Source organism: Eschscholzia californica, unplaced genomic scaffold (genome assembly GCF_041429995.1).
Source record: "Eschscholzia californica isolate CP2 unplaced genomic scaffold, dmEscCali1.0.p SCAF_2, whole genome shotgun sequence".
NCBI classification, from domain to species: Eukaryota; Viridiplantae; Streptophyta; class Magnoliopsida; order Ranunculales; family Papaveraceae; genus Eschscholzia; species Eschscholzia californica.
Window position 1 is genome coordinate 3,284,186 of NW_028238309.1, and position 27,693 is coordinate 3,311,878.

General features: G+C 36.2%; 4 protein-coding genes and 1 long non-coding RNA gene across 10 annotated transcripts; 1 reads left to right on the forward strand and 4 right to left on the reverse strand.

Annotated features, from left to right (window-relative positions):
* Positions 1 to 45: 45 nt before the first annotated feature.
* On the reverse strand, positions 46 to 3,400 carry RIC7 (ROP-interactive CRIB motif-containing protein 7). Of its 6 annotated transcripts, none has more exons than XM_086663496.1 (3): positions 2,999 to 3,369; positions 2,780 to 2,803; positions 46 to 2,621 (listed from the first exon to the last, which is right to left on the reverse strand). In XM_086663496.1, the coding sequence occupies exon 3, from the start codon at positions 1,535 to 1,537 to the stop codon at positions 158 to 160; it is 1,380 nt and encodes a 459-aa protein (XP_086519622.1). In that variant the 5' UTR covers positions 1,538 to 2,621; positions 2,780 to 2,803; positions 2,999 to 3,369; the 3' UTR covers positions 46 to 157. The 6 variants fall into 6 exon arrangements, with proteins under 6 accessions (XP_086519622.1, XP_086519627.1, XP_086519625.1 ...); XM_086663501.1 differs by having other exon boundaries at positions 46 to 2,642; positions 2,999 to 3,251; XM_086663499.1 differs by lacking the exon at positions 2,780 to 2,803 and having other exon boundaries at positions 3,026 to 3,400.
* A 5,613-nt stretch (positions 3,401 to 9,013) lies between these two features.
* LOC147555313 (uncharacterized) lies at positions 9,014 to 12,615 on the reverse strand. The gene is made up of 3 exons (XM_086662837.1): positions 12,325 to 12,615; positions 10,302 to 12,195; positions 9,014 to 9,623 (listed from the first exon to the last, which is right to left on the reverse strand). The coding sequence occupies exons 2-3, from the start codon at positions 11,898 to 11,900 to the stop codon at positions 9,231 to 9,233; spliced, it is 1,992 nt and encodes a 663-aa protein (XP_086518963.1). The 5' UTR covers positions 11,901 to 12,195; positions 12,325 to 12,615; the 3' UTR covers positions 9,014 to 9,230.
* A 4,149-nt stretch (positions 12,616 to 16,764) lies between these two features.
* Positions 16,765 to 19,740, forward strand: FIB4 (Plastid-lipid associated protein PAP / fibrillin family protein). Its single transcript, XM_086662838.1, has 4 exons — positions 16,765 to 17,181; positions 18,385 to 18,621; positions 19,153 to 19,279; positions 19,366 to 19,740. The coding sequence occupies exons 1-4, from the start codon at positions 16,888 to 16,890 to the stop codon at positions 19,578 to 19,580; spliced, it is 873 nt and encodes a 290-aa protein (XP_086518964.1). The 5' UTR covers positions 16,765 to 16,887; the 3' UTR covers positions 19,581 to 19,740.
* A 50-nt stretch (positions 19,741 to 19,790) lies between these two features.
* Positions 19,791 to 20,693, reverse strand: LOC147555315 (uncharacterized). The gene is made up of 2 exons (XR_015234855.1): positions 20,123 to 20,693; positions 19,791 to 20,023 (listed from the first exon to the last, which is right to left on the reverse strand). It is a non-coding gene; the product is annotated as an uncharacterized LOC147555315 (long non-coding RNA).
* A 2,312-nt stretch (positions 20,694 to 23,005) lies between these two features.
* On the reverse strand, positions 23,006 to 26,560 carry LOC147555316 (uncharacterized). The gene is made up of 2 exons (XM_086657631.1): positions 26,482 to 26,560; positions 23,006 to 23,511 (listed from the first exon to the last, which is right to left on the reverse strand). Exons 1-2 carry the CDS (start codon positions 26,558 to 26,560, stop codon positions 23,006 to 23,008), a joined length of 585 nt encoding a protein of 194 aa, XP_086513757.1.
* Between the last annotated feature and the right edge of the window lie 1,133 nt (positions 26,561 to 27,693).

The window sequence follows — 27,693 nt, forward strand, 5'->3', positions numbered from 1 at the left end:
GGATTAAGATGTTTATATGAATCAAATTGAAAACTATAGTCCCCATTGACAAAAATAAAATATGCATTTGATATTTAACATATTTGTCCTAACAAAACATATACACATATCTCTCTCTCTATCTATTCTTTGTTTCTCTCTCTAACTTGTAATCTTACTAAAGAAATAACAAGAAAATACAAGCCAAAAGCAACTTCAAGATCATAAAATTATCAAAAGATGGTAAAATTGAAGAACACCCAGAGAAGATAACATCATTAGAAATACTAGCTTGCTTCTTGCAGATTTTCAAACCCTTCAAATAATTCCTATTTCCACCCAAACTTCCCAATTCTTCCTTATCAACACAAAGTCCATGATTTCCTCTCAATTTCATCTTTCCTCCAATTTTAGCACCAACATGAAGTTTAATCCTTCCACTTAACCTATTATTTTCCAAATTTAGTTCATGAATTGAGTCCATTAAACTAAATTCCTCTGGGATTGGTCCTTCAAGAGTATTATTATCAAGACCTAAGTAACAAATATTTTTCAATTTTACTCCCATTGAAATTGGAATCTTACCAACTAATCCTAATCCTGATAATCCTAACCCCAAAATACCCCCCAAATTTTCCCAAATTTCTGGAATGTGCCCTCCAAGTTGATTTCCACTTAAGTAAATCTCTTTCAAGTTCTTCATCTCTGCTAAAAATAATGGAACCCCATAATTACCAAATTGATTCCAACTTAAATCCAGAAATTCCAATCTCTGTAAACCCACAATACTTTCTGGGATTCTTCCATTAAAACTATTTGAACCCAAATCAAGCTTCAAAAGTTCAGTAAGATTACCTATTGAATCAGGTAAAAACCCTTGAAATCCATTAAAACTAAGATCAAGAACTTTAAGATCCTTTAACCCACCAATCTTCAAAGGAACTTCACCATTAAAATGATTTCTAGATAATGTAATTTGTTCAAGCTGAACTAAATCACCAATCTCATCTGGGATTTCACCAGAAACATTAGTTCCAGTAAGAACAATCTTCCTAAGATTTTTCAGATTACTAATCATTTTCCCATTTAGGGTTCCAAACAGAGATGGGTTTTCAATGAAAACAAGTTCTTCAAGAGTAGAACTGAGATTTGAGAAATACCCAGGAATTGAAACATCAGATTGAGTAAAACATTTATAGAAGAAAAGCTTTTTGAGGTGAGAGAAAGTAGTGAGAGAAAATGAAAAAGTTGCATTAACAGAGCAAAGAGGATTAGAAGAGTAATCTGAGACATACCCAAAACTTAGTTCAGTAATATGAAAAGACCCATTACCATTTTCATCAACAAAATAATCACAAACAAGACCATGAGGACCTGAATAACAAAGATCATCAGGGAAGAGATTTCTCCAATCTGTAAAAGAGTCAACCGATTCAAGAACCTTGTAAGCTGATTCTTGTTCATCTGAACTTAATGATAAAATCTCAGAATCAGAGTGAACAAACCCTAAAAGTAGAGAGAGAAAGGTGAAGTAGAAAATGAAAGAGAAGGAAGCCATTAGAGAGAGAGAGAGAAAAATATAGATAGAAAGAGAGGTTTTAGAACTGGGGTTTTAAAACAGAGGAGGTATAAAGAGACGGTTGAGTTATTTACTGAAGTGCCATGATTATGTGAAATGACTGAAAAGAACTCTTATGCGAAAAGTTTGATTGGATAGAGTCATAGAGGACTAGGGTTTTGGCAGTGCCCTCAGACCCGAAACATGTAAAAACCGACCCGTTTAATAAACCCGAACCGAATATCATCAAGAACAAGAAGAGGGATAATATCAGTGTTTTACTACTTTTGTTCTTTCAAACTTTAACTCTTCTAGCATAAAAGAAGAACAGTGAAACAGGCGGTTCAATTACTGAAATACCCTTTGGTGTCGGATCAAATTGTGTGGGTTTTTTGTAAGAAAAGAAGTCTAAATGGGTCAACAAAGTGTTGGGGTGGTGTTTGGTTTGCTGATACACAAAAAGAAGAAACAGTTTTTGTTTGTTGAGCAGAGAGATACTGAGAGTTTGGAGTACAACCCAACAAATAATCAGATTAGCAGAGAAGAATTCAGGACTATCACAGAACCAACAAGATCAAGATATTGGACGGTAGAGATTAAGAGAGAGAAAGTAATAAAAGATCACATTTTGGAACAAGGAGAGAGGAGAGAGGTTGGGGTTGTTGTGGGGGTGGGTCTATAGGCGCTTCGTCTTTTTTCTCTAGGCTCTTCGTCTTTTTTCTCTAGGCGCTCCATATGAGTCATTGGCTCCCGTCGATCACATGTTCCTCACCCGCTCTCTCGACTGTAAGAAAATTCCCGAAGTGGATAGTTCGACAGGTCTCGCATTGGACAGTTTAGGACCTTGTCAAGTCGCTTATGGTGTTGGACGAGGACTAGGAAAAAGTTTGAGAACCCAAAACATGTTATGGATACTCGAACCGGTTTGAGTTCGTAGACATTCGAGTCCGTTCGAGCCCATAGACCCCCTAAACCCGAGTGTGGGTCCAACCTTATTGCCCAAGTGAAATAAGGAGGTTGGTCTCTGGGTTTTGAAATGCTATCCACCATTCCATCCGAATCTGAAGAAATAGTATTTGTCCGCCTGTTCAATAATAGAAAGAGACTAAAAGTAATTTAGTCCACGTCGTAAAGAAAAAGAATACACGGTTGTGTGTATAGAGTTCCACAACCGGATCACACGTGATCATCCGACTCAATTTCAACACGTATTTCAGACATGACCAGTCTAAGAGCACTCACCTCGTCAAGGGTCGTTCCGAATATCTTCATATGAAAAATACAATTACTAGTTACAAATCACATCAAAATCAATTCAAAATTTTAATATGTTTGAAACCAGAAAAATCATGATAGGATATATAGAATATAGAATCTATGTTTAAAAATGAATGAAGGCCTTCCTATTGAGTTGCTTTTATGCAAAGAACAAACTACAAAATAAGTGAAAAAGGTGGGCACCTAGAAAATGGTGGGTTACACCACTACATTGGGTGGTGGGGGTTGGGGAGGAATAAACGTGATTCTGACGGACTGACGTGGAAGGGTGGGAAGTGGGAGCCGGCGGTGCCGACCGTATTCTGCCAAAAGAGAGAGAGAAGCCGCCGTTGGGGGTAACAAAATGCAGAATGAGAAATGGCAGCTACTAAAGGCATGTCTCCATCTACCCATCTTGAGTTTGTTTTCTCATTTCTAACCTAGAGAGAGAGAGAAACATTAAACCTAGAGAGAGAGGGAGAGAAAAAGACTAGAGGAGGAGGTTGGTTTGAAATGAGTAGTTTGTGAACCCCATCATAAGAAAGGTACGGAAATTACTTTTCATTCTGAAATGTGGGATAAAGTTGAAGTGAGTGGTGATATTACAGAGTACAGTTGGTTACACCCACACATATAAGATGATACCCTCCTCCCCCTAATACATGTTTTGGGGTTGTCTTGTAAATTAGCAAGGAGATGTATATTTGTTCAAGAATAACAGCGAAACAGTATTGTAATTAATGTCGTCCAAAAATTTGGCAGACGACCTCTTTTAAATTTGTGAAGTCATGCGATCGAATTTTGCGGAAAACAGTTTGCCGTCAAAATTTATACATATAATTTGCATTGTAATTAATGTCGTCGAAAAATTTGACTGACGACCTTCATCGGAGAAGATGATGATGTGGCCAGAGATGATGTGGAAGAGAGAAGCGATAAGATGGAGGAGAGAGATGATGTGTTTTTAATTTTTTTAAATGTATTCAATTTTGAACCTCTAGTTTGTTCTAAAGCAGATATAATTTTTTGCGAATTGACCCAAATTTAAAAGGGGTCAATTTTGAAATTACAAAACATTTTTTTAAGAAGGACAAATATGGAAACAAAAAAAATTAACTATAAAAGTTGACTGACGGTGTTAACAAAAAGGATTCATATTTGAATTTACGAAAAACAGAGAGTCATAAAAGAAGCTGGTCATAGAGTAGGGGGACAACTGGTCATAGAGTAGGGGGACAAAAAGGAAATAACTCATAATGTAATAATTAATCGGGCTTTAGGCGTGTTTGTTGTTGGACTTTAGACCTCTTTCATTATTGGTGTAAATTAGGCGGTTATCATGCTTATTACATCTTCATGATATATTAATACCTTGTAACGACTAACGTAGATCGTAGTCGAATTCTCAAAAAAAGAATGGTGAAACAAACCATCACAGTTGAATTGGTAATGTGGATCTATAAAGGAGCAATCCATAATACTCTCAACCTTGTAAAGTAGATTCACATAATAGCTTATATTTACGAACTTTTGAGTAGGACACGGGTTTTACTTCACGGTAGGTTATTAAGGACGGTAGTGGCGACAATGGTAGTGAAAGGAGAAAAAAAAGATGAAGACATATTTATAAAATATCTATAAAAGACACGTCTTTTGACCATCTGACTGGCAAACGCCTCTAAATAATGTAAGACAGAAACGTAACGGAGTTATTTTTTTTTTTTTTTGTTGAAATATGTAAGGGAGTTACTTATGAAATAAAAAGTGAAAATGTCAATAGAGGCCAACTTTAAAAAGTAAGTAACAAAAAATTGGAAATCTTTTAACAAAAAAAACAAAGAAAAAATTGTAAATGTAAGTCAATTGAAAGGCATTAATCATTAAGAAACTATTTTTGTGAGTTGGATATTTTTATCTAGTCAAAATGGAATTAGTTCATATGTCCATCACCATCTTCATTTAATGTAGTCTTGGTTTATTTATTTATTTATTTATTTTTGGTAAAAATAGGACTTAGTCTATTTGTTTATTCATTCATCGTTGGGTTAATAATAGATGTCTATCTCTTTGGATAGCTACAGCAATACAAGTTGGGGGTGATTCTCTTTCCAAGTTTGAGTTACATTATTTGAATAATCAAATTTGGCTAGTTGATGGGCCACAAAGTTGCTTTCACGAGCAATGAATTTAAAGTTGATATTCGCGAACAATCTCGCTTCTTCATGAATTTCTGCCATTATGTTCCTTATCTTCTATGGCGTGCTTTCTAATTCGGTTTCACATGCTCTTATAATTGTGTACGCATCTCCTTCAATAGTGATATCACTTTCTTTCCTTTGTTTTGCCATCTTAAGACCTAACTTAACGGCTTTTGCTTCAGATTCCATTGGATTATTGGAGCTAAACGTTTCCACCATTGCTGCCACCATATTGCCTCTCCCGTCACGCATTACTGCTGCTGCTGCTCCTCGCCTTTCAACAAAGGCTCCATCTACATTAATTTTGTAAGAACCTAGTAGTGGTGGTTCCCATGCAACGTTTCTATTGTTTTCTTCTCTGATTTGATTTGATTCTTCTTCATTTTTCTCTCCTTCGAAGTCTTTGAACATATTGATGGCAACTGAAATTATGCTTTCACACCCTATCTTGTTATTTTCAAAGACTAGTTTATTCCTTGCTTTCCAAAGAAACCACAGTAGGTATAGACCAATTTTCACTCCCTCATCACTTATAGCATTATCAATCCATTCTTTTATGACCTCTTGAATGTTTCTACTGTCATCAACTCGAAATCCAAGAGGAGATCGATTCCACATTTCTTTTGCAAATCGACACCTCATAAATAAATGATTAACATCTTCTTCTTCCTCATTACACATAGGACACAGTTTTGATTCACTTTGAGTAAATCGAAGTGATTTTACTTTTGTTGGTAAAGAATCTTGAAGTAGTCTCCATATGAAAATCTGAACCCTTGGTGCAATGTTCATTTTCTTCCAATACTTAGTCCATGGAAATGCATCTATAACTGACCCTAAATTCGAGCTCGACGGTTGTTCATTCTCTATCGTTTGGTATAATGATTTTGCCATGAAGTTTCCTTTTTCTGTGTATATCCAAACTACTTTATCTGTAGTCTCTACTCCGCTCAAAGGTATCTTTAGAATCTCTCTAGCTGAATTTGTATCGAATACATCAAATATCAAGTTGCTCTTCCATGCTCTGAGATCTTGGTCAATCAAATCTTTCACCTTATATAAATTCAAGTGTTCCTCTGCATTCCTCGTACTTCTTCCTGGTTTGAAGCCTTTTAACGACGAAACCCATGGATCATCTCATATTCTGATCTCTTCTCCATTACCTACTATGAAGCATCTACCTTGTTCAATATATTCTCGCATTTGAAGCATACTCTTCCATGTAGCTGTAGTCGATTTTTTATTTGAGTGTCTCCAAAACTCTTCGTTCTTAAGGTATTTTGCTTTGAGTAATTTCACCCACATTGCTTCTTTTTCTTCTAAAAATCTCCATACTAGCTTCCCAACTAAAGCCATGTTAACTTGCTTCATATCACGAATCCCCAATCCTCCATTCTTTATGTTTTTCTTTAATCTCTGCCATCCGATATAGTGCATTTTCTTTTGATTTGAGTCATGTCCCCACCAAAAATCTCTGTGACATTTTTCAATTTCATATAATGTTTTCTTTGGCACTAAATTTGTTGAGAGAAAGTAAACTGGTATCGTTGCTAACTCATTCTTCAATAATACAGTTCTTCCGGCATGTGATAAAGAATGCCTTTTCCACCCTGCCAATCTCGATGAAATTTTTTTCAATAAAAACTCATACGACCTGCAAAACGTACTTAGATTGAAGTAAGTAGTTTCCCAAGTATTTATCAGTGTTTTCCATCTCCATAACACCCATAATACTCCTGATATGTTCCTTCCTGTTCTCATTGCAATTTCTGCTAAATTGAATGGAGGACTTGTGATAAATTATGAGCTGACCAGAATAATTTGCATAGGTTTCTAGAATCTCCTTCAATTGGTTAATATTACTATCAATTGGTTTATTTTTATTTGAGATACTCGTTAGGAGACTGAGTATTTGATTAAGACGAAAAGAGAAAACTATAAAAGAGAAAACTATAATTTGAAATCATTTCACCAACCAAAGGGGGAAACATTATGTTAATAATAGGGAGTCAGGAGAAGCCCATCCGAGGGCGATTAGTCCAAAGTACAAACATATTGGGTTAAAAATCTAAAAACTTAAGATGAAACCGGTAAGAATCTATTCATTTTTCGAATATCTTTTTTTTCCTCGTATAAGTACACAAATGAATCACTCATATGTTGATTGTTTTGTTAATGTTAAACATGTTTAGGAATAGGTTTGTTGTGTGTCCAATACAAATCAAATTACGTAAAGTTCAACAGTGAAAAATAGTGTATGTAAAAATGATTTGATTGGTGCGTTTCAATTTTTAGAATTTTGGTTTATTTTGTATTAATAGTGGACTATTGTATTTTTTTTTAATATTGACTAAAATGATCATTACTAAGGTATTGATACATCGATACAATGTGATAAGTCCACTATTTTCTATTAATAGTGGACTTATTGTATTTTTTTTAATTGACTACAATGGTCATTACTAAGGTATTGATACATCGATACAATGTGATAAGCACGAAAACTGCCGAAGTACTATTGGACTAAAATCCGACAAAATTGAATGGCCTAAAACTCACATAAACTATTTTATTTATAACCAAGTAGGCTACCCGTTGTTGGCGACTTATTGTATTATTAAAGTCTATATTTTGGACATTCCATAAAAAAAGGTCTGGAAAATAAGTTATAGGCAGACCGCGACTTGGGGAATAAAGAATAATATCCGGGAATAAACTTTTTAGGGAATCCCTTTTTTTGTATATTATCGAGGACATATTTTATTTTAGTCTAAAAATTTAATTGATCAAACATTGGCCCCTAATCTTCATCTTCTTTATAACCTTCACCACCACAACTTCCCACCACCAATATTCGAACCACCATTGCCACCTCTTCTCTTTCCTCTACTCCCCTCTCTAACTCATTATTACTCTCTCTCTCTCTCTCAATATATATATATATATATATATATATATATATATATATATATATCTCCCAGTCTTTATCCCTCTCTCGATCTATATAGATATATCTGTGGAAACCACAAAGTTTGTGCCCAAGAAATGTTTTGTGGCCACGAAATGCTTATGGCCACGAAACGTTTTGTAATCACGTAGTGTTTTGTAATCACGAAACGTTTTGTAGCCACGAAATGGCCATGATCACGAAATGTTTTATAGCCATGAGACGTTTTTGTCGCCACGAAATGGTCATGGCCACGAAACATTCTACAACAACGAAATGATCATGGCCACAAAACGTTTTCTAGCCACGAAATGTTTTGTGATCACGAAATCTTCGAGGAGGGTCTCACCAGAAACCCTCCTCGATGTCAGATCCGACGAAAGGAACACTTCCCTTGCCGGAACGGTGTCCGTTTGAGAGAGGGGGAGAAATAATGAAGAGATCGATTGAGAAACAATAAGAGATTGAGAAAGAAACAATGAGAACGAGAGACATAAATGGTGAGAGTAATAGATAGAGATGGTAAGAGACAGGCAATGAAGAGAATAAGAGAGAGAGATGGCGAGAGATAATGGGAGAGAGAAATAAGAGAGAGAAAGAGAGATAAATAATATGAAGATTAGGGGACAATATTTGATCAAGTGAATTTTTGGACTATGCCTCTGACTTTTTTTATTAACAAAAATTTTATTTCCCGGTGAATTTTATTTTGTTCTCTAAAGCCGTGGCCGTCCAAATGTTGTAAAAACAAGAAAGAGCACTTAACCAAATCCTTCGATGTTCACATACAATAATGCTCGAGAATCCACACATAAAAAAAAAATCCAATCTCCATCTTTTTTTCTCTGAATCGTCCAACTAAAATACACCCAAAATCAATACAAAACAATTACTCAGACAAATAGGAACGAAACAAACACTTCAGAATACAATTCAAGTCAATTCAGACTTCGACTCAGATTTGATATTTGATATGAAAAAAACACTACCTAACAACACTATTTTCTAACGCCGGAGATTACAGATAAACAACTGTTCAAGAAAAAATAAACATAATTTAAAAGCAACCATGAATGAGAAAAAGGAGATTATATTCCTCTGAATTTCAGAACACATAAAAAAAGGATACAACAGTAGTACAGAAGAAGAAGAAACAACACCCAATAATTATCTATATTTCCTCGTACCACATCTTAAAAGGAAATAAATGAATTAAATTTTCGTATGAACGAGTTTGCCTAACTCTTCATATGAGTTAATTCTAAGCCGGTAAGATAGAAACAAAGATGTCTTACCCTAAACGTTCTTCGACATCATCGCTTAACCGCTGGCTGCTCTCAGTGCTTTTCATTGACACCTGTTTCTTACACTTTCTGCTCTTAGCCTTTTTAGCTTTCATTCGACGTTTTTTCTCATTGGCATCGACCCAAGAGTAGTCCGATGGTATATGAAATGGATCCACTTCATCCTTGTGGCAGTGGCCTTCACTGTCAGTTGATTGCCCACCACGACTCCCTCTCATCCATGATACCCATGAGGATGATCCTTCTGATTCCTTGGCCTTGGAGTCGCTGAAATGTACTGGACTTGACATTGGTGTTGAGAACTCCTCAAGTGGCTGAAGTTCTTCGAATTTTGTGAAAGTAACAATGACCCGAATAGTTGGAACTATAGGGATAGCAATCTGAATGAACCGCAAAAGAACAAAAATTTAGTCGGACACATTAATAGATAACCAAGTACACTTCTATTTGGAAGTGTACGTGTTGCTAACGGTTTAAGAATAGAACTTTCTCCTATTCAATAACAAGAACTCTGATCCATAAGTCCCTAATTCTCTAGTTTTTCATAATCTCGGCCGTGATTTAATGTATTTGAGCTTCTAGAAAGCACATAATAATTCTATGAATCACAAAATCATTAAAAAAGATATATGCACCACCATCTAAATCAAAGTGGTTCAATATTTTGACAGATATCAAACGGCCTAACTGCAATGTCAAATCAGTGTCGCTGAGTTATCAGTAATTCAGTATATCGGTTCTCGGAACCATCTTTATCACAGATAAATCCTATTTTCAATAGGAACAACCGTATACAAAATAGCCTGTGATTTTTTCTTTTCTTCTCTCTTGAGAAATTCAGTATATGTTATGGCAGTGACTAAGTCTCTTTCTCCACTATATGAATCAAAAGATGGAGAAAAAAATGTACTTTTAGAGACATGGACAGTTCCTTACTATGGTATTATATGCATAATCAGATAACCAACAATAAAGATAAAAACAAGCATACATAGTATTTAGAAGGATAGACAACGGAGGAAATAGCTCTGGATGCATGAAAAGAGATCGACTATTACCTTCACAGGAAAGGTGCCATGAGGTAGTTTGGTAGTTAAAAGCTCGCGAAGTCTCCTAACAGCTTTAACCTTATTTGCTAAGATATCAAGTAAAGGCAATAGCTCTTCGGTTTTTAGAGGGAAGTCAGGCGTCAACCATAAAACAGGTCTCAAACCCTTTTTGTATTCGCTCTCATTCTTCGATTCAGTTGTTGTTCCATTTTTCTTTTTCTTCTTACTGGGTTTCTCTTTTCCTTTTTTGCCTTCCCGTAAATCATCTCTTGGAATATCAGATACTGACCTCTGATAATCAACTGTTTTCGTGCTGCCATCTTCTGGAGCCAACTTTGAGAACTTCTTCAAAATCTTAGAGTCTTCAGGATCAACACATCCATTCTTTGAACTCTTTTTGTTCCAGCTTAACCAACCCTTCTTCTCTTTGGTTAGACTATTTGGCTCACAATTCTCATTAGAACCCGCGGCGATATGTTCTTGACCCTCAAATGCCCTATTCTCCTCATCTTCACCAAAGCCATCTTCATTTCCCATCCTTAGAGCCGTATCTAATTGACTTCTTTCCTCAGCCGTTAATACACCATCGAATTCCTCATCATTCTCACCTCCGTTTATAATTTTATCCTCACTTTCCGCAGCAAATAGTTCTTCATCAGTCATTGCACCAGGAACTCGCCTCGACTTCACACTTACCATCACATGATTCATATCATAGACCTTTGCCTTCCAACTTCCTACCATCTCAGTCCTCTCTTGCCGCCTCCAATTTAAGTGGGGAACTAGCTCAGCTTGAGTAACATCAATCCCAGGCCTATACATGTTAGTTTGAGACATCAAAGCAACCTCATGAGCAACTTCAGCTTCTGTGGGTCTATTACCAGCTCCCTCCAAAGCATTTGTGATTTCTTTTTCCTTATGAGCAAGAACAATCAAAGAACCAGGAGGTAAAGATAAATTACCATCATCTGAACGGCAACCCTCTCCAAGAAAGAGAAATGTTTGATCAGAACGTTGGATCCGAAACCCATCAAAACCAGCAAGAGTCATATCAGCTCGTAGATTTGAACCACGCTTCCAAATACGATAAGTATCTGACGGAGCAATTCGACCAATGAACGGAATAACAGAGCTCTCGAAATGGAAAGTTATCTCCATGTAGAAATCACGAATTCGAGAAGCAGAAGATATAATTCGTGGGAGACGACGACACCATTTTGCCCACGCAAGGGGTTGATAATGCCGAGCTATGATCATAGCAATGGAGTCTTCACGAGTACAAACAGCTTCTTGAAGAGCACTCCATCCATTTTCATTTTGTAAGCTCCAATCTGCACCCGCAGACATTAAAATCTGTGCCGAAATTGCATCACGAAGACGAACAGCAAGGTGGAGTGGAGTTTCACGACCGGGAACATCACGACGATCAATAGATACCGAAACAAGATCAGCTTGGGACTCAGCAGCAATGGATTCAGCTTCTGTGGTTACCTCACCGGCCTTAGCTAGACGGGGAAGGGCAGAAACTATTCGTTTGAGCGAGACATAATCACACCGTGCCACTGCTAAGTGCACAGGACTATGGGCATATTTAGACAAGTCCTCCATAACTATTTCTTCTTTTCCCCTGTTTCTAAGCTATAATTTATTCCATTTCTACTTGATTTTGGATCTTAAAGAAACTTCAAGGAAACACTGAAATTGCTTCACCAAATTATCAATCTCCTTGACTTCCTCCAACTATAAACCCTAGATAGATATTCTACTCATTTGTCAGGGTTTTACTCCAACTATAAACTATCAACAAACCAACTTGAAAAGGAAATTAATCTCCCCCAATTCTGAAAATAAGAACTTCCTTATAAAAAAACAATCTTTTCCCTTATTTGAACCCCCAAATCGCCTGAAACCATTAGAATAATGGGTTTTTTTCTTCTTCTTGTATTATTCAAATCTCAGGTTTAATCTAAACAATAGAATATCCAGAGCTAACAAAAACCCTAAAATCAATAAGAAAACTGAAAGAAATTACCTCAAAACCGATCTAAATCGTCACTTATGTTAATTGTTTTTGTTCTTCAACTTGAGCTGATGAGTGATAAGTAATGGGGTTGTCGATCTTTTCATCAATTCCGCCATTAAATGTTGACAGAAAAGAAACGACCGAAACTCGATCCCACCTCAACTCAACACCACCACCATCACCGAAATAACCTAACTTTCTCTCTCTACAAAAAGAACTCTTTTTTCTTTCTTTATCTCTCTCTCTCTCTTTCTGTCTGTCTATCTTCTCCTCTCACTCTCTCACTACTGGCTGGTTTCCTACTTTTGCTTTGACTTTTTTATTTGTTTAATAAAGTTCCCCAAAGTACCCTTCATTTCCAACTTTCTTACTTTGATTGCCATCATCACATACAATACTATTTTGTTTTTGAGAAATAGACTAGGATCTACCTGTGTGGCTGAGTCGTTACAAGACATACATCATGAAGATGTGATAAACACGATAATCGCCTAAGTTAAACTTGTAATGAAAGATGCCTAAAATCTAACAACATGAAAGAGGCCTAAAAGGCCGATAAATTTATACATTATTTACACCTTTAATAACTCAAGTTCAATAACCATAGATTCCACTTCACGTGGGAATCGATCTAGGACCTCCAGGTTTTTAAAGTTTATGTCAACACTGTGAACCACTTGGGCAACCAGGTGTTGACTCATCATCACATACTATTAGAAGTCAGATTTCTAACCCTCTCTTGACACTCCCTATGGGTCTCGGAATGGCGTCAGTTCGTGTTGGGTGTACGTATATCTATGCCTTTATTGGCACTCGCCATAACCCTCCGACTGAATCGTCTGGAATACACGAATTAGAGCAGTCCGTTGGACTCGCACTAATGTCGGTCTGTGCTCTTCAAGCCCAACACGGATCAAGTCCAGTTCGAGTACCCTATAGACACCCATATATGGGATGGTGGATGTTTGTTCGAGTTCAAGAGTAGTCTATGATCACTTCTGGTCTAGTTTATGGCGTTTCAGATGCCATGTTTACTTCTTGTTGAAAAAGGGCAGTAAATTTAACGAGCACACCCGGATATTACAGAAACACAATATTTGGTTATAAACCTTTGGGAGTTCTCATTTGTTTTATTTATACATGGCATAGCTCAATGCTAAACATAATATTATTGAAATTAGAACAAACTTTAGTGGTGGTCCTGAAAATGAGGATCCGCAAATGTAAGTGTCAAGTCATGTGTAAAACTATATAAAATAATTAGAATGTGTACGATATCGACATGAAACAATGTGAGTGATGGTGTGTGACTGAAATATATTATATAGTCGGTGAGTACAATAAAATTATCATTATTTTATAAAATATAATAGTTTATAAAGAGTAATAAGGGCTTAAGGGTAAAATCCAACTATTTCAGTATAGTTTTTTCTACTAAGACACTTCTTTTTTGTTTGTTGAACTTCTACTAAGAAACTTAACATGTCTATCTTTGTGATTCCTTAAGGGCTATTGGTTATGGAATTTACACATAAGACTTCCTATAGTCAAATACATAATGGAAGAGAACACATAAAATTAAATTCCATACAATTTTAACAAGAGAAAATGAAATAACATTTAATTGAAATAATAATTTTTTTGCAGAATCGTTAAGGGTTCAGTAAAATTACAACGATACTCCACTAAACAACTTTAAATATCTAAAGAAGACATACGAAAATATAAAGATCTCATAACACAGTAAAAAAAAAAAGTTTTTCAAAGAACCATGTCAAAACATAAAATAACCAAATCTCAGGTAATACCACTTTAATAAATCATACCTAAGAAGCCTAATAATTTCCTCTTTCCTGAAATTTCGTTATATGTCTCTCTTACTTACAACAAAAGACACCCAAGATCAGGCTCTGTTATTATTGTTTAACCTTTTCTTAATTATCCAAATCTTAGTATAAATTTTTACATTCTTTAGGTAATTTTAATGATTATTTGATCTATAGCCCCTTGTACTACCATATTGAGTCTTAAGCTTATGTCTAAGTTTCTCATCAAAAAAAGAAAAAGCTTATGTCTAAGTTGGTATTCTTATACAATATGTATGCGTCCTTCAGTAAAACGTAATTTAGTAGGCAGTAATATGTGTTTCTATTCGTCAACAACCATTCGTTAGAGTAGTTAACAAGTTGGTTTCCTCTGTAAATTTTGGATCCGAGACACAAATGCATATATAACAACATTTTAAGAAAAAAATGTTTTTCTATCAAACGGTGGATTTTAATATTTGACAATCAACTGTAAAAATATATAGTCCACAGTAAAATCGTGTCCTTTCAAAATAAAGGGTATGTTTGGAAGGGCTCAAACATGCATAAAAGAAGATTTGAAATTAATAACCCATATAGAGTGGAAATTTTGGGAGGTTGGGTGAATGATATGGTTTTGGATGTTTAACTTTCATTCCTCAAACTTTAATCTACAATAGCTTTGTGTTTTTTTATGTTCCCTCAATTGTGTTTCTCTATATTCACTTGTTTTGCTTTTAAAATATTTTATTTTTATTTTGGGTGTGCCTATAAAGGAGATGGTGGACCACATTTTTGTGTTCACTTATTACCTTTATTTTTGTGTTCCCACTGGTCAGTTAGCAAGGCTGTGTTTCTATGTCCAACCTTCTGAAACTGTCCATGACTCCAAAGTGGTCCCCTCCCCTCCTCTCCCTCATGTGCCCATGACTCCAAAGTGGTTCTCTAGGGGAATTAGGTAGGTTTTATGTTTCATCACAAAAAAAAAAAAATAGGTTTTATGTTTCTTTTTTTTGAACAATGGTAGGTTTTATGTTAGGTGGGCCTGTGCAACACCACTCTAATACGAGATTAGAGCAACTCCAATGTCCAAGGTGTACGGACTGAGACTCCCACATCGGGGGTTAGGAGTCCTTCCTCCCGATCCCGGACTCCCAACTCCAAACTCTTACTGTTGGGAGACCCCAACAGCTAGTTGGAGACTCCCGACAGTAAAATAGGGTGGGTCTCAAGGTTATTTAAATTTACTTTTTAGTAAGTTTAATTTTTTTTAAATGTGATTTTTCCAAAAAAATTTATTGCCTTAAATTCTTTTTTACATTTTGTCTCTAATTTTTCTTTTTATTTATCTTTTTTTTTTTTACATTTTGTCTCTAATTTTTCTTTTTATTTATCTTTTTTAAAATTCTCTTTCTCTCTAGAACAATATCAAATTTAAATTTCATATTTAAAACTAATAACTTATACTTCCTCCGTCCCATTTTGTTTGTAGTTTTGGGGAATTCAATTTATTAATGAATGGTATTTATTGTTGACAAATATAAAGATTTTTTCTAAACTACCCTAATTTAGTATAGAGTATTTCATTAAATACAACATTGGTAGAAGCGTATAACTGATTAGAACTTTTGAATTGTATTCAAACTAAAGGATAGTCTTGGAAGTTTCATCATTTTAATAATTAAATGAATGTTATAAGAGGAAAGTGACCAAACATTTTGGGACATCCGTAAAAGGAATAACAACCAACAAAATGGGACGGAGGCAGTAGTTAAAAGTTGAAATCAAAACTCTACACTCGTACATCACACATCTATGTAATTTGGATTTGAGAGTTCTTGTTGGAAGCCCGACATTGGAGTTGAGAAAATTCAGGGGCTTTCAAAATTGGGAGTCCGATCCCCTACACTGACTGGACTTGCTTTAAGAGTTCAAGCTCCCAATTGTTAAAATCCCCGATTTTTTTCAATTCTAATGTCGGACTACCAATTTGGACAATTTTTTATCAACGACCCCTACATTTCCTCGCTTCGGAAAATGTTATATACACCTACCAATTCTACCTGTGACACTCACATCTCCTTTTATTTTAACAAAAATACCTCAGATGTGTGTGTATATAAAAAATATGATGAGTGCATTTAAAATTTCCCTCTTCACAACCCGAAATTTGGGCTTTTGATATTCTAAAGCCTCATTTCTATAGGCACCTCCAAATTGCTACCCACTTTCAAAGACCCCTACCTTCATTGCATAGTCGCCTCCCGCTGCTAAATTTTGTTTGGGGTATGTTGGGAAAGGGGCGCCTTCAACAATAACAGAATATGCTTATCGAATTTCCAGTTGCTTATCACGATATTAGCAAACTTTAAATTGGTCAATGACCATTCTACAAAAAAGGAAAATTGTGATTTAAACTCGAACACGTCTTATTCATATTACATTTCAAAATGGTATTCTGCCTCTCTCCTAGACCGACATAATACCCATAACAAAAAAAAAAGAGACCGACATAATGCAATTGATACCGACATCTCTAACTCCTAGTCTCCTAAGCGTACGCGTCCTCCTAAATGACATGTGATTTTTGTGGCCAAAGGATCGGCAAAATATCATACTTGTTTTATTTACCACCATAAATTATAAATAGTAGGGGACTGGATGGATAGGCTGGAACTATAAATAACAAAGGGGCCAAATTCAATTTAAGCCACAGCCAATCACTCTACCCATACCATTGTCAAGATTAACCAGAAACAAGCAACCAATGGCTACTACAACTTCTCTATTACAATCCCCAAGATCTCTATCTTCATCTTTTCCTCCAAGATGTTTTCTTCCAAGTAGTAACATACCCACAAATCAAACTACTTTGAATATCAAATCCCAAAATCAGTCATTAAAATCATCACCTCTAATATTGAATCACCCCAAAAGGAATACAATTAGGAAAACATCTGCAGAAACTGTAACTGCTGCAGTTGAAACCTCTGCAGAAACTGTTACTGCTGCAGTTGAAAACTTGATCACTAACTCATCTGAACTTAAGATCAAATTACTGGTGAGTTTTCATCATTCTACTTATATGAATCTCTTATCTAGGTAGCTCTTAGATTCAGTTGATTTTGTTTGTGGTTTAGTAATTGTTGTTTTGTAGAATTAATGAGTATGAAATTGTGAAAAATGGGTTATTTTTTCAATGTTCGATTGTGCTTATTTCATTGGATTGTGGTTGATATCATCTTTACTCTTTAGTTAGTGGTCTAATGTTGTTTTAATCTCATTTTTATGATGAATTAGTAAGTGGGTAAGTTTTACATTCTTTAATTGTTAAGTTTTTAGTGTCATTTGCCTCATTGAAGAGGTGGCTTACTATGAGAATAGTAGCACATATACAAAGGAACACTCCACGACCCAGAATGTAATATCTAGGGTTTGTTCATCCACCACCAATTGATTTTGAGTTAAATACCTTCAAAATTAATACGGTATCAAGGTTTGACCCGTATGTGATAGGCCCAAACTGTCACAAGCACGACCATGTGTCCTAACAAAAGGACATGTGTTAGTGTTCGATATCTTTCATATCTTCCATCATCTTGGACTCATCTTGATCGTCGGATCTCTTCATGTCGATCTGTCTCATCTTCATATATCTTGGACGGTTGATTCTTGATACCTTCGGATCTCGATCCTCATACTCTAACAGTGAGGTTCAAGGAACACCACAGTTCAGGGGGGAGAGTGAGAATAGTCCCACATAATGATAAGATATTATAATCTTTCAAAATCAAGAAAACGTCATAAAACCGTAGAAGACAAGCATGGCTACTAAGAGAAACGATATACAATAGTAATCTTTCCACCTTATGGTTCGTTGTATGCGTTCTCCGTTATTCTAACAAGAATGTAAGAGATGATAAACTTTCACGTAAGCATTTCAATATCATCCCATTCCGGAAATGATGAACTCAAATAATTTGAAAACCCATTTGAATTCGTTTTCTTAACCCATCTAGCTTCCCTTTTCTTTAAGTTAATTGGAGTTATGAGCTACGGCTGTGTTTATGTTTCCTATTAGAAGCATCATTTATTTTCCTATAGCATATAGTGTGAGAGGAGAACAAAAGACTAAATTACATATAATATCAGATCGTCTTTTTGTCTTCATTGTCGATATTATATATGGCCCCAAAATGTTGTTTTTTGTTTGAGAATATGCTTTAAATTTGAGAGTTGAGACAAGTATGTGGTTTAAATGCAGAGTGCTGTTTCTGGGTTGAATAGAGGACTTGCTGCTAATGAAGAAGATTTGGAAAAAGCTAATGCTGCTGCCAAAGAACTGGAAGCAGCAGGTGGCATTGTGGACCTCTCAGAAGGTCTAGATAAACTCCAAGGGAGATGGAAATTGATATATAGCAGTGGGTTCTCATCACGTACTCTTGGTGGGAGTCGCCCTGGGCCTTCCCTCAGAAGCGTACTACCCATAACTCTTGGCCAGGTACCTTCCGAGTAGGCACCTCTTTTTTTTTCCCACGGTGTTTTCTTTTTCTTTCAAATTCAGATCTAACTCGTGTCTTTGACTCGTATGAATGGCTGACTCGGCATGATTCTGGGTCCAAATGAGTCAAACATAAAGTCTGAACTATTATGCCCATGACCATAACTCTGGCCAGCTACCTTCTGAATTGGGACTTCTATTTGTCTCACTTGGATGGTATTTGTTTTTTCTTTTCAAATTCATATCTAACTCGTGTGTTTGATTCGTCTGAATGGCTCACCCAATATGACTTTGGGTCCAAATGAATTAAAGATAAACTCTGAACTAAGAACCCGTTTTCTAAAAGAACTTTTATGCCCATGAGTCATGACCAGAACAAGTTAGACGACTCAGATTCAGACAAGTCAGACTCAGTCTAGTCTAGTTCACACAATAAAAAACACCACTTTAGACTATGAACCATCATTAGCTTAGCAACAATACCGAATATTGATGTTCTTTGAACTGGGTGTATTTGTTTCTGATCACTAGGTTTTCCAACGGATCGATATCTTCAGTAAAGATTTTGATAACATAGTAGAGATTCAGTTAGGTGCTCCATGGCCGCTTCAACCCATAGAAGCGACAGCCACATTAGAACACAAGTTTGAACTCACAGGTTAGTTTCTTTTTGGCAATTATCATGTCATTCCATTCTTAGTTTTGCAAATTTTTTTCGTTAATCCTATTCGTTATTGCGCCTAGGATCTGCAAAGATAAAAATCAAATTTGAGAAAACGACGGTGAAAACAACAGGGAACTTGTCGCAGCTTCCATTACTTGAGTTACCTCAAATTCCAGATGCATTAAGGCCTCAATCTAATAGAGGAAGTGGTGAATTTGAAATTACCTATCTTGACAAAGATACCCGTATTACAAGGGGAGATAGAGGCGAGCTTCGTGTATTTGTCATCGCATGATCACTCACTTATACATGTTTCTTTCGACCATTAACAATTTTATACTCTTCTGATGTCTTAATATCATCTATATACCTCGATTTGTTATACTATCATATATGTAACTCTGGAAGAAACATCTTTAGTTATACCGTGATTAATGATATATTTTGAGTATTAATGTGTGTGTGTGTGTGAGAGAGAGAGAGAGAGAGAGTCGACAATACGACATCACATAACAACATCACAATAAAGATAAGAAAAACAGGGGACATATGAGAGCCTAGAAGGCCAAACTAAAGACACAAGCATAAATTAAATTTGACAACAACAAGTTGATCAAATTCTTATTAGTATTATTCTATTTCCACTGGTTTGTGAGTTGTTGGTTTCTTAGGTTTTGCAACATATCATCTTGCAGAGGAAAATTCTACCACTGTATCCCCATTGGCAGCATGGGCACTCTTCATTATTTCATCATCAAAACAAACGAGTAAAAAGAGATTAAGTTAACTTATTAGTATTCAAAATCGATCTTCTCAACAATAATTAATCAATATTACCTTGAGGGTAAAGTACATTCTTAGCAGCTGGTACGGCCTTGTCGAGGTTAGCTGCCGGTACGCCTTTGTTGAGGTTAGCTGCGGGTACGCCTTTGTTGAGGTTAGCTGCTGGTACGGCCTTGTCGAGGTTAGCAGCTAGTACATCGTTACCTGCATCAGCTTGTTCTGTCATTGAGACAAGAACTGTGAATAAAAGTAGCACCATTATTGGAACCATAGCAATCTTCATCATCTTCTTCTTTCTTTGTTTCTCCTGGAACTCTGAATGAATGAAACTCTTCAAAATCATCATATTTATAGCCATTTTGAATCCCAAACTGGACCCAAGGAGGAGTGAGTAGTCACTCTTGCCAGTGAGTTTTGGTCAACTTTTTCAACTCTCTTTTGTTTTTGAAGTGATTGCATGAAAATGAGTAGTAGGTTCATTGAATAGGAGAATTCCATCAGTCAAGTTGCAGCATTATTTGTACCAAACATCAAAAGTAATGAACATAATACTATTATAATATTGAAAAAGGCTAGTGGATATTTTTTTTTCTCATCTATCCAATTTCCATCACTCTTATCTCTCAATGAAATATGGTTGTGAGATTCAGAATGGAAGTGCAAATCATGGGTACCTTTGAAGTAGGGGCTTGCCTCCCAAAATAACTATAGGGGCTTGCCTCCCAAGAGTTTCGAGAGAGAGAGTGATTTTTTTTTTTTATCTTTCCAAGTCGCCGACCGGAAAAATTTTCGGTCGGCGACCTGGTCGGAGAAGACAGAGAGAGTGGTGGGGAGAGAGAGTGGTGAGGTGGGGAGAGAGAGCTAAAAAATATTCCCCATAAAATATGTTTCCCCAGAAAATTTTCAAGAATTTGTATATTCCCTTTAAAATTTCACACCCCGGAAACTATTTAGCTTTCCCAAAGCGGTGGCGGCCTTATAAATATAGGGTAACCTTAAATGAATGAAATATTTTCGATTTTACAAAAATTATACTATTTAATATTTCTTATAGTTTGATTACAGAGGAAGAGGTGACGGAAGGTATCGGTGGGATTGGTTTCGCTGTTAATATTATCGGTAATAACTCAAACACTTGGCACACACTAAGTGTTCGATAAAATGCCTAACTGAACTCATCACAATATCCTCTCTTTTTTTTGTTATAGTTGAGAGATTAAGGACTGCATCCTGCATCTGTTCTTTCAACAAAAAAGAAATACATCGGTTCAAGATTTATAAAGCATTTGCACTGATGAGAAATTGAAAAGAACTCATCCATGTTCCAATGAATAAACCACATATACTTTACTTATTGAAGATTGAAAATGAATAGCCAAACAGAAAGAAGATTGTGCTTTCTTATTGTTTAAATGATGAACATTGTATATATAATTAATTACTCTTATCTTTCTTTTCTTGTTGCAATTACTCTTATCTGAGATGCCTTGTGAGTATTGCAACCTTTTGAAACTATATGTCATTTTATATAGGGCATCCTACTTTGTAGAGCATTTGGAGTCTACATCCCAACTCTTACAGTCTTATCCCTTTGTTTGGATTCATATAGCATGATAGGTTTATATCGCCAATTATCTCTAGACGATTTTGTAAATGATGTCATTTTAGTCCTAAATTAGATTTTCACTTCTCTCACCATCTCAATGAAGTATTGAAACGGGGAACAATTTTAGTTTTCCTTTTATTAGTAGGGTTTTTTTATTCAAAATTTATTGAGTTAATTCCTATATGGCCCCCTACTTTGTGACCAGTTTCCTTTATGGTCCCCTTTTTTTCGTAAATTCAAATATGACCCCCTATTTTCAAGTAAATGTCATTACTACCCTTCTTAATTCTAAATTTAAAACATTTAAAAAAAGTTATTTCCACCTCACCCCTTTCTCTCTCTCTCCACCTCATCTCTCTCTACAACTCACCCCTCTCTCTCTCCAATTCACCTCTCTCTCTTTCCAACTCACTCTCTCCAACTCAGTCCTTTCTCTCTCCAACTCACCTTCATCTTCTCCGATTAAAGTCGCCGACCGGAAAATTTTCCGGCCGACCTCAAAAAAAAAAAAAAAAAAAATTTACTCTCATCTCTCTCTCTCTAAAAACTCCGGCGAAGGGGGTTTCCCTTCGCCGGAGCCGTGAACAGACCAGATCGGTCTGTTCACGAGCAGACCTTTCAAGAGGAAGACGAAGATTCCCCATAATGTAAAGTTTCAGGACTCATTGGTCTTTGTTCATAAACAACTGACTGTGTTGGTTGATTTTGCATATAATTCATAGTCATATAACCATTATTAGGAACAGATTCTAGGGTTTCATGATGATGTTCATGACCTTCATCATGATCATGATGAAGAGATCCAGAAAAGTCTGAATCTTCATCATCATCATCTTCACCATCATCAGAGTCGTGAAAATGTAAATGAGACCCAGAATTAGAACTAGAATTAAAAGAAACAGCAGCTCCATTACTGGGAGGAGGAGGAGGAGTAGGTAGTGAAGAAGATGAAGTTGAAGGATCATCACCACCACCTTTTCTATTTGAAGGAAGTGGAAGAACACGGGAAGAATGAGAGATGAAATTATCAAGATCTTGATGATCAAAGAAACGATCAAAAGAGAAAGCAAATCCTTTCAGTGATTGAATATAAGCAACATGAGAATCAGAAAGGAAGTACCTTTGCCGGATCGCTTCATCTAGAAAGTAACATCGGTCACGGCAAAGTGCGACGGCAGGGAGGTCGTCGATTTTTGAGCTTGTACAGCCCATGGGGCTGGATTTACCCAGAATCCAAAACCCTAAATTTTAATCTCTTATCTTTTGAAGATTCAATAAGAAATCACTTAGATTTAGGGTTTAGATACCTCTTTTTTTTTAGTGATGATCTTTCATGGGTCAAATGAATTTTCAAGGGGAAAAGAGAAAAGCTCACGAACTGGTGAAAATTCAACTAAACCAATATCCATTATATACCCAGAAACAGGTAACAACTTGAGATCTCTTAAAATACAAAACCCTTCTCCAATTCGATTTCTGTTTACTCCTTGAGCAACTGAACAATGAGGAACCCATGATTCAGGTAAGTAATTATCCCCAATTTCAATGTTTTCTTTCTTAAGTAGTTCACACAATTGAGAGTGAAATTGAAGGAGTGATAAAGAAGGAGTTGGAGAGAGAAAGAGAACATTTTCATCACTGGGGAAGGATCCAATTGTAGAGAGAGAAAGTGATAAAGGTTGTTGTTGTTGTTTTGGAGCAAAGTTTTTGATAATGTTATGAAGTTTGATGGGATCAAGAAGAGGGTTAGAGAGAAGGGTAATGTGTGGACGAGATTCAATTTCAATGAGATGGGTACTGATCTGACGACGAGCAAGAACATTCCAAGCTTTTAAGACTTTTTTTTTTTAGAGAGAGAGATGAGAGAAAAAAAAATTTAGAGAGAGAGAGATGAGAGAAATTTTTTTTTGTTGTTGGAGGTCGGTGAGTTGGAGAGAGAGAGAGGTGAGTTGGAAAGAGAGAGAGGTGAGTTGGAAAGAGAGAGAGGTGAGTTGGAGAGAGAGAGAGAGGGGTGAGTTGTAGAGAGATGAGGTGGAGAGAGAGAGAGGGGTGAGGTGGAGAGAGAGAGAGGGGTGAGGTGGAAATAACTTTTTTTAAATGTTTTAAATTTAGAATTAAGAAGGGTAGTAATGACATTTACTAGAAAATAGGGGGTCATATTTGAATTTACGAAAAAATGGGGCCATAAAAGAAGTTGGTCACAAAGTAGGGGGCCATATAAGAATTAACTCTTTTATTTGTTTTAGAATAGTATGTTACCCCTAAATTATATTTTTTAATTCTTTGATTATTATAATTTTGGTTGTAAACAACTTCAATCAACCTATAAATCTCATTAGATATATTAATCATCTCAATGAAGTATGAATTGGAGATCCTGTTTTTTTAGAATTGGAATCATGAGTTTTGAAGGATGCATATCAGAAGTTCACATTTAGTAACATACCATTAGTTCACATTTCTAGCTTAGAACAAACCGGTTCTCTTTCTAGTCCCCTGTTTTGATGATTTAGTACTTTGAAGAAGCCGACAGAAAAAACGTGGAGTCGGAAAAGGTTAATCAACATATAAGGAGTCAACTTGAGCTTTTTGTTTCCTTCAACAAAAAAAAACTTGATTTTTTTGTTTTGTGCTTTTGTGTGTTTCTAACAGAAAATTAAGAGTTAATTCCTATATGGCCCCCTACTTTGTGACCAACTTCCTTTATGGCTCCCAAATTTCTGTAAATTCAAATATGACCCCCTATTTTCATGGAAATGTCATAACTACCCTTCCCATTAATATATTTTCAAAATAAAATTAAGGGTTATTTCCCTAATGGCCCCCTACTTTGTGACCAGCTTCCCGCCTGGCCCCCTACTTTACGAAAAATACCCATATGGCCCCCTTCCGTTATAACACCGTCACTCTCTCTCCTCCATCATGTTTTCTCTCTCTGCCAACTCACGCCACATCATCTGTTACGCCACCTCATCACCATCTCCGGCAAAGGTCGCCGGCCGGCTAAATTTCCGGCCGGCGACCTTCAAACTAAAATTTTTTTTTTTTTTTTTTTTTCTCTCTTCCTCTCTCTCTCTAAAATTACTCCGGCGAAGGGAGACCTTCGCCGGAGTGGTCTGTTCTTCAATGAACAGACCAAGGTCTGTTCTTCAAGAACAAACCTGGTCTGTTCATTGAAGAACAGACCCGGGTCTGTTCAGTGAAGAACAGATCTCGGTCTGTTCATTGAAGAACAGACCACTCCGGCGAAGGTCTCCCTTCGCCGGAGTAATTTTAGAGAGAGAGAGAGGAAGAGAGAAAAAAAATTTTTTTTTTTTTTTTTTAGTTTGAAGGTCGCCGGCCGGAAATTTGGCTGGCCGGCGACCTCTGCCGGAGATGGTGATGAGGTGGCGTAACAGATGATGTGGCGTGAGTTGGCAGAGAGAGAAAACATGATGGAGGAGAGAGAGTGACGGTGTTATAACGGAAGGGGGCCATATGGGTATTTTTCGTAAAGTAGGGGGCCAGGCGGGAAGCTGGTCACAAAGTAGGGGCCCATTAGGGAAATAACCCTAAAATTAAAAACAAAAACTTAAATTCCACCTCACTTCCCTCTCCACCACTCATCTCTCTTCACGTCACCTCTCTCTCCAACTCACCTCTCTCTCTCTCCAAGTCAACACTCTCTTCTCCGATGAAGGTCGCCGGCCGAAAACTTTTCCGACCGGCGATCTTCAAACTTAAGAAAAAATAAAAAAATTTCCCCCTTCGCTGGAATCTGGTCTGTTCTGTTGAGACCAGATCTGTTCTTCAACAGAACAAACCAGATCTGTTGAAGAACAGACCAAATCGGTCTGTTCTTCAACATACCGAACTGGTCTGTTGAAAAACAGGTCGATCTGGTATGTTCTTCAACAGACCCATTCTAGTCTGTTGAAGAACATAACAGATTCCGGCGAAGGGAAACCCCCTTCGCCAGAATTTTTAGAGAGAGAGAGATGAGTGAAAAAAAAAATTATTATTATTTTTTTTTTAAGTTTGAAGGTCGCCGGCCGGAAAATTTTCCGGCCGGCGACCTTCATCGGAGAAGAGAGTGCTGACTTGGAGAGAGAGAGGTGACATGGAGAGAGATGAGTGGTGGAGAGGGAAGTGAGGTGGAATTTAGGTTTTTGTTTTTAATTTTATTTTGAAAATATATTAATGGGAAGGGTAGTTATGACATTTCCATGAAAATAGAGGGCCATATTTGAATTTACAGAAATTTGGGGGCCAAAAAGGAAGCTGGTCACAAAGTAGGGGGCCATATAGGAATTAACTCGAAAATTAACTACACCTAGGTCCCCAATATGTAAGGTAGCTTTTATTCATCTGGGAAAAGTTATAGTTTCTTCAGGTTCATGTGGTCAGTTTTAGAAACTAATGTGTAATCCTCCACCGCCATAAGCAAGTGTCGAAACGAGACTTTCTAGGTAGTCTATTATAGTTCTTTGATATCTTGTGATTGTATTTCAGTTCTCATCTTGGTTTCTTATCAATATAGGTTCTTGAATCAACAATCTGGTCGAATGAAGTGGATTGATTACTACTAATGGGTGTGTTTTTGAATCAACATGAGATTCACTTTGAGTATTACTTCTTTGTGTTACTAACATAAACTTATGTGTTTGTTCTTAACAAATGCAATACAAGACTGATTAGACGTTTAACTTTTCTAGCTATAATTATTTTTTATCATTGAATTAGTTTTCTATAATGGGTATCAAAATTATAATTTGTCCAATCCAGGAAATAGATTTATCATCACTAAAAACTCCCGCAAAGGAATTACCTATTCGAGCTCTGACTCCGTACTTGGGGAGACGTGCAATTAGGGCAAAAAGTAACAAACAAGAGTCCTCTCTAATCATACACAAATGCAAGGGACCCTAGAAAAGTATTTTTATTTGATGTCCTTGATTTTCAAGGTGGCCAAATACGCATTTCAGTTCTAGGTTTATTTTCTTGCTTGTGTGGGTATTGGGTTGTGGGCTTGTGGCATTACCTTCATTTCTTGAAAATATTAAAACCTTGTCTAAATCCTGATGATTTTACCTATACTAAAGATTGCTTGTGTGGGTATTGGGTTGTGGCCTCCAATTATTTGAAAAAACTGATCGTTTGCAGAACACTATTTCATTTCTTTATCTCGCTTCTGTAATTTAACTGCTTATTGGGGGCATTTTACTATTTTGGGGTTTTTATAGTACGATAGATAAATTTGTCGAATATACTCTGAAAAATTAATTTGTTATAGGATTAGCTGAAACTTTTTTCTTTTCGTCAGGTAATGGATCTTTGGTGATCTTAACAAAGTCTCGAAACTTAAAGTTCTTAAAAAGTTTAGAGAAGATGAAGCAAAGAAGGTTATCGATAAAATAGCAAAAAAGGTTAACCCATCATGAAGAAACATAAATGGAGGGTGAAGCTTCTTCCGAGTTATGGTAAACCTTTCATCTGCCGACATGTTTTTGAACTTTGGTTGCAGGTAAAGGAGTCAACGTGCATCTAGAAATCCTGCTATTATTATTCTTTGCATGGGCGCTGGTGGACATGGTGTATCGCCACTAGGAACTCCAAAGTTGTGGTAATGGATTATCCAATTAGGGTTTTGGCTTCTCTGTAGTCCAACTTCAGAAAGAAAAGTATAAAAAACAGTTACGATAAATTTAGTAAACAAGTTTTATCATAATTTTCGTTCCATTAAGTTCATATTTTTGATATCTTATGTTTTGTTGGTCATTCACCCAGAGGGAGATACAAGAAGAAACTATTGTTTTGATTCTTCAATGTTAGTGCAATCTAGAAGTGATTAAGAAAAAATGAGAAGTTATTCATTTTGGTACTTTGATTTCTAAAGTTCTCTTATACCTATATTTCTTTGATGGTTGTTGAAATGTTGTTTGTTGATTCTACAGGGAAATGCAAATGGGGTCTCTTGGAGATCAAGTTTATGAGTGTTACAAAGAGAAATATATTGAAAAGCTTATGTAAAAGAACTAAA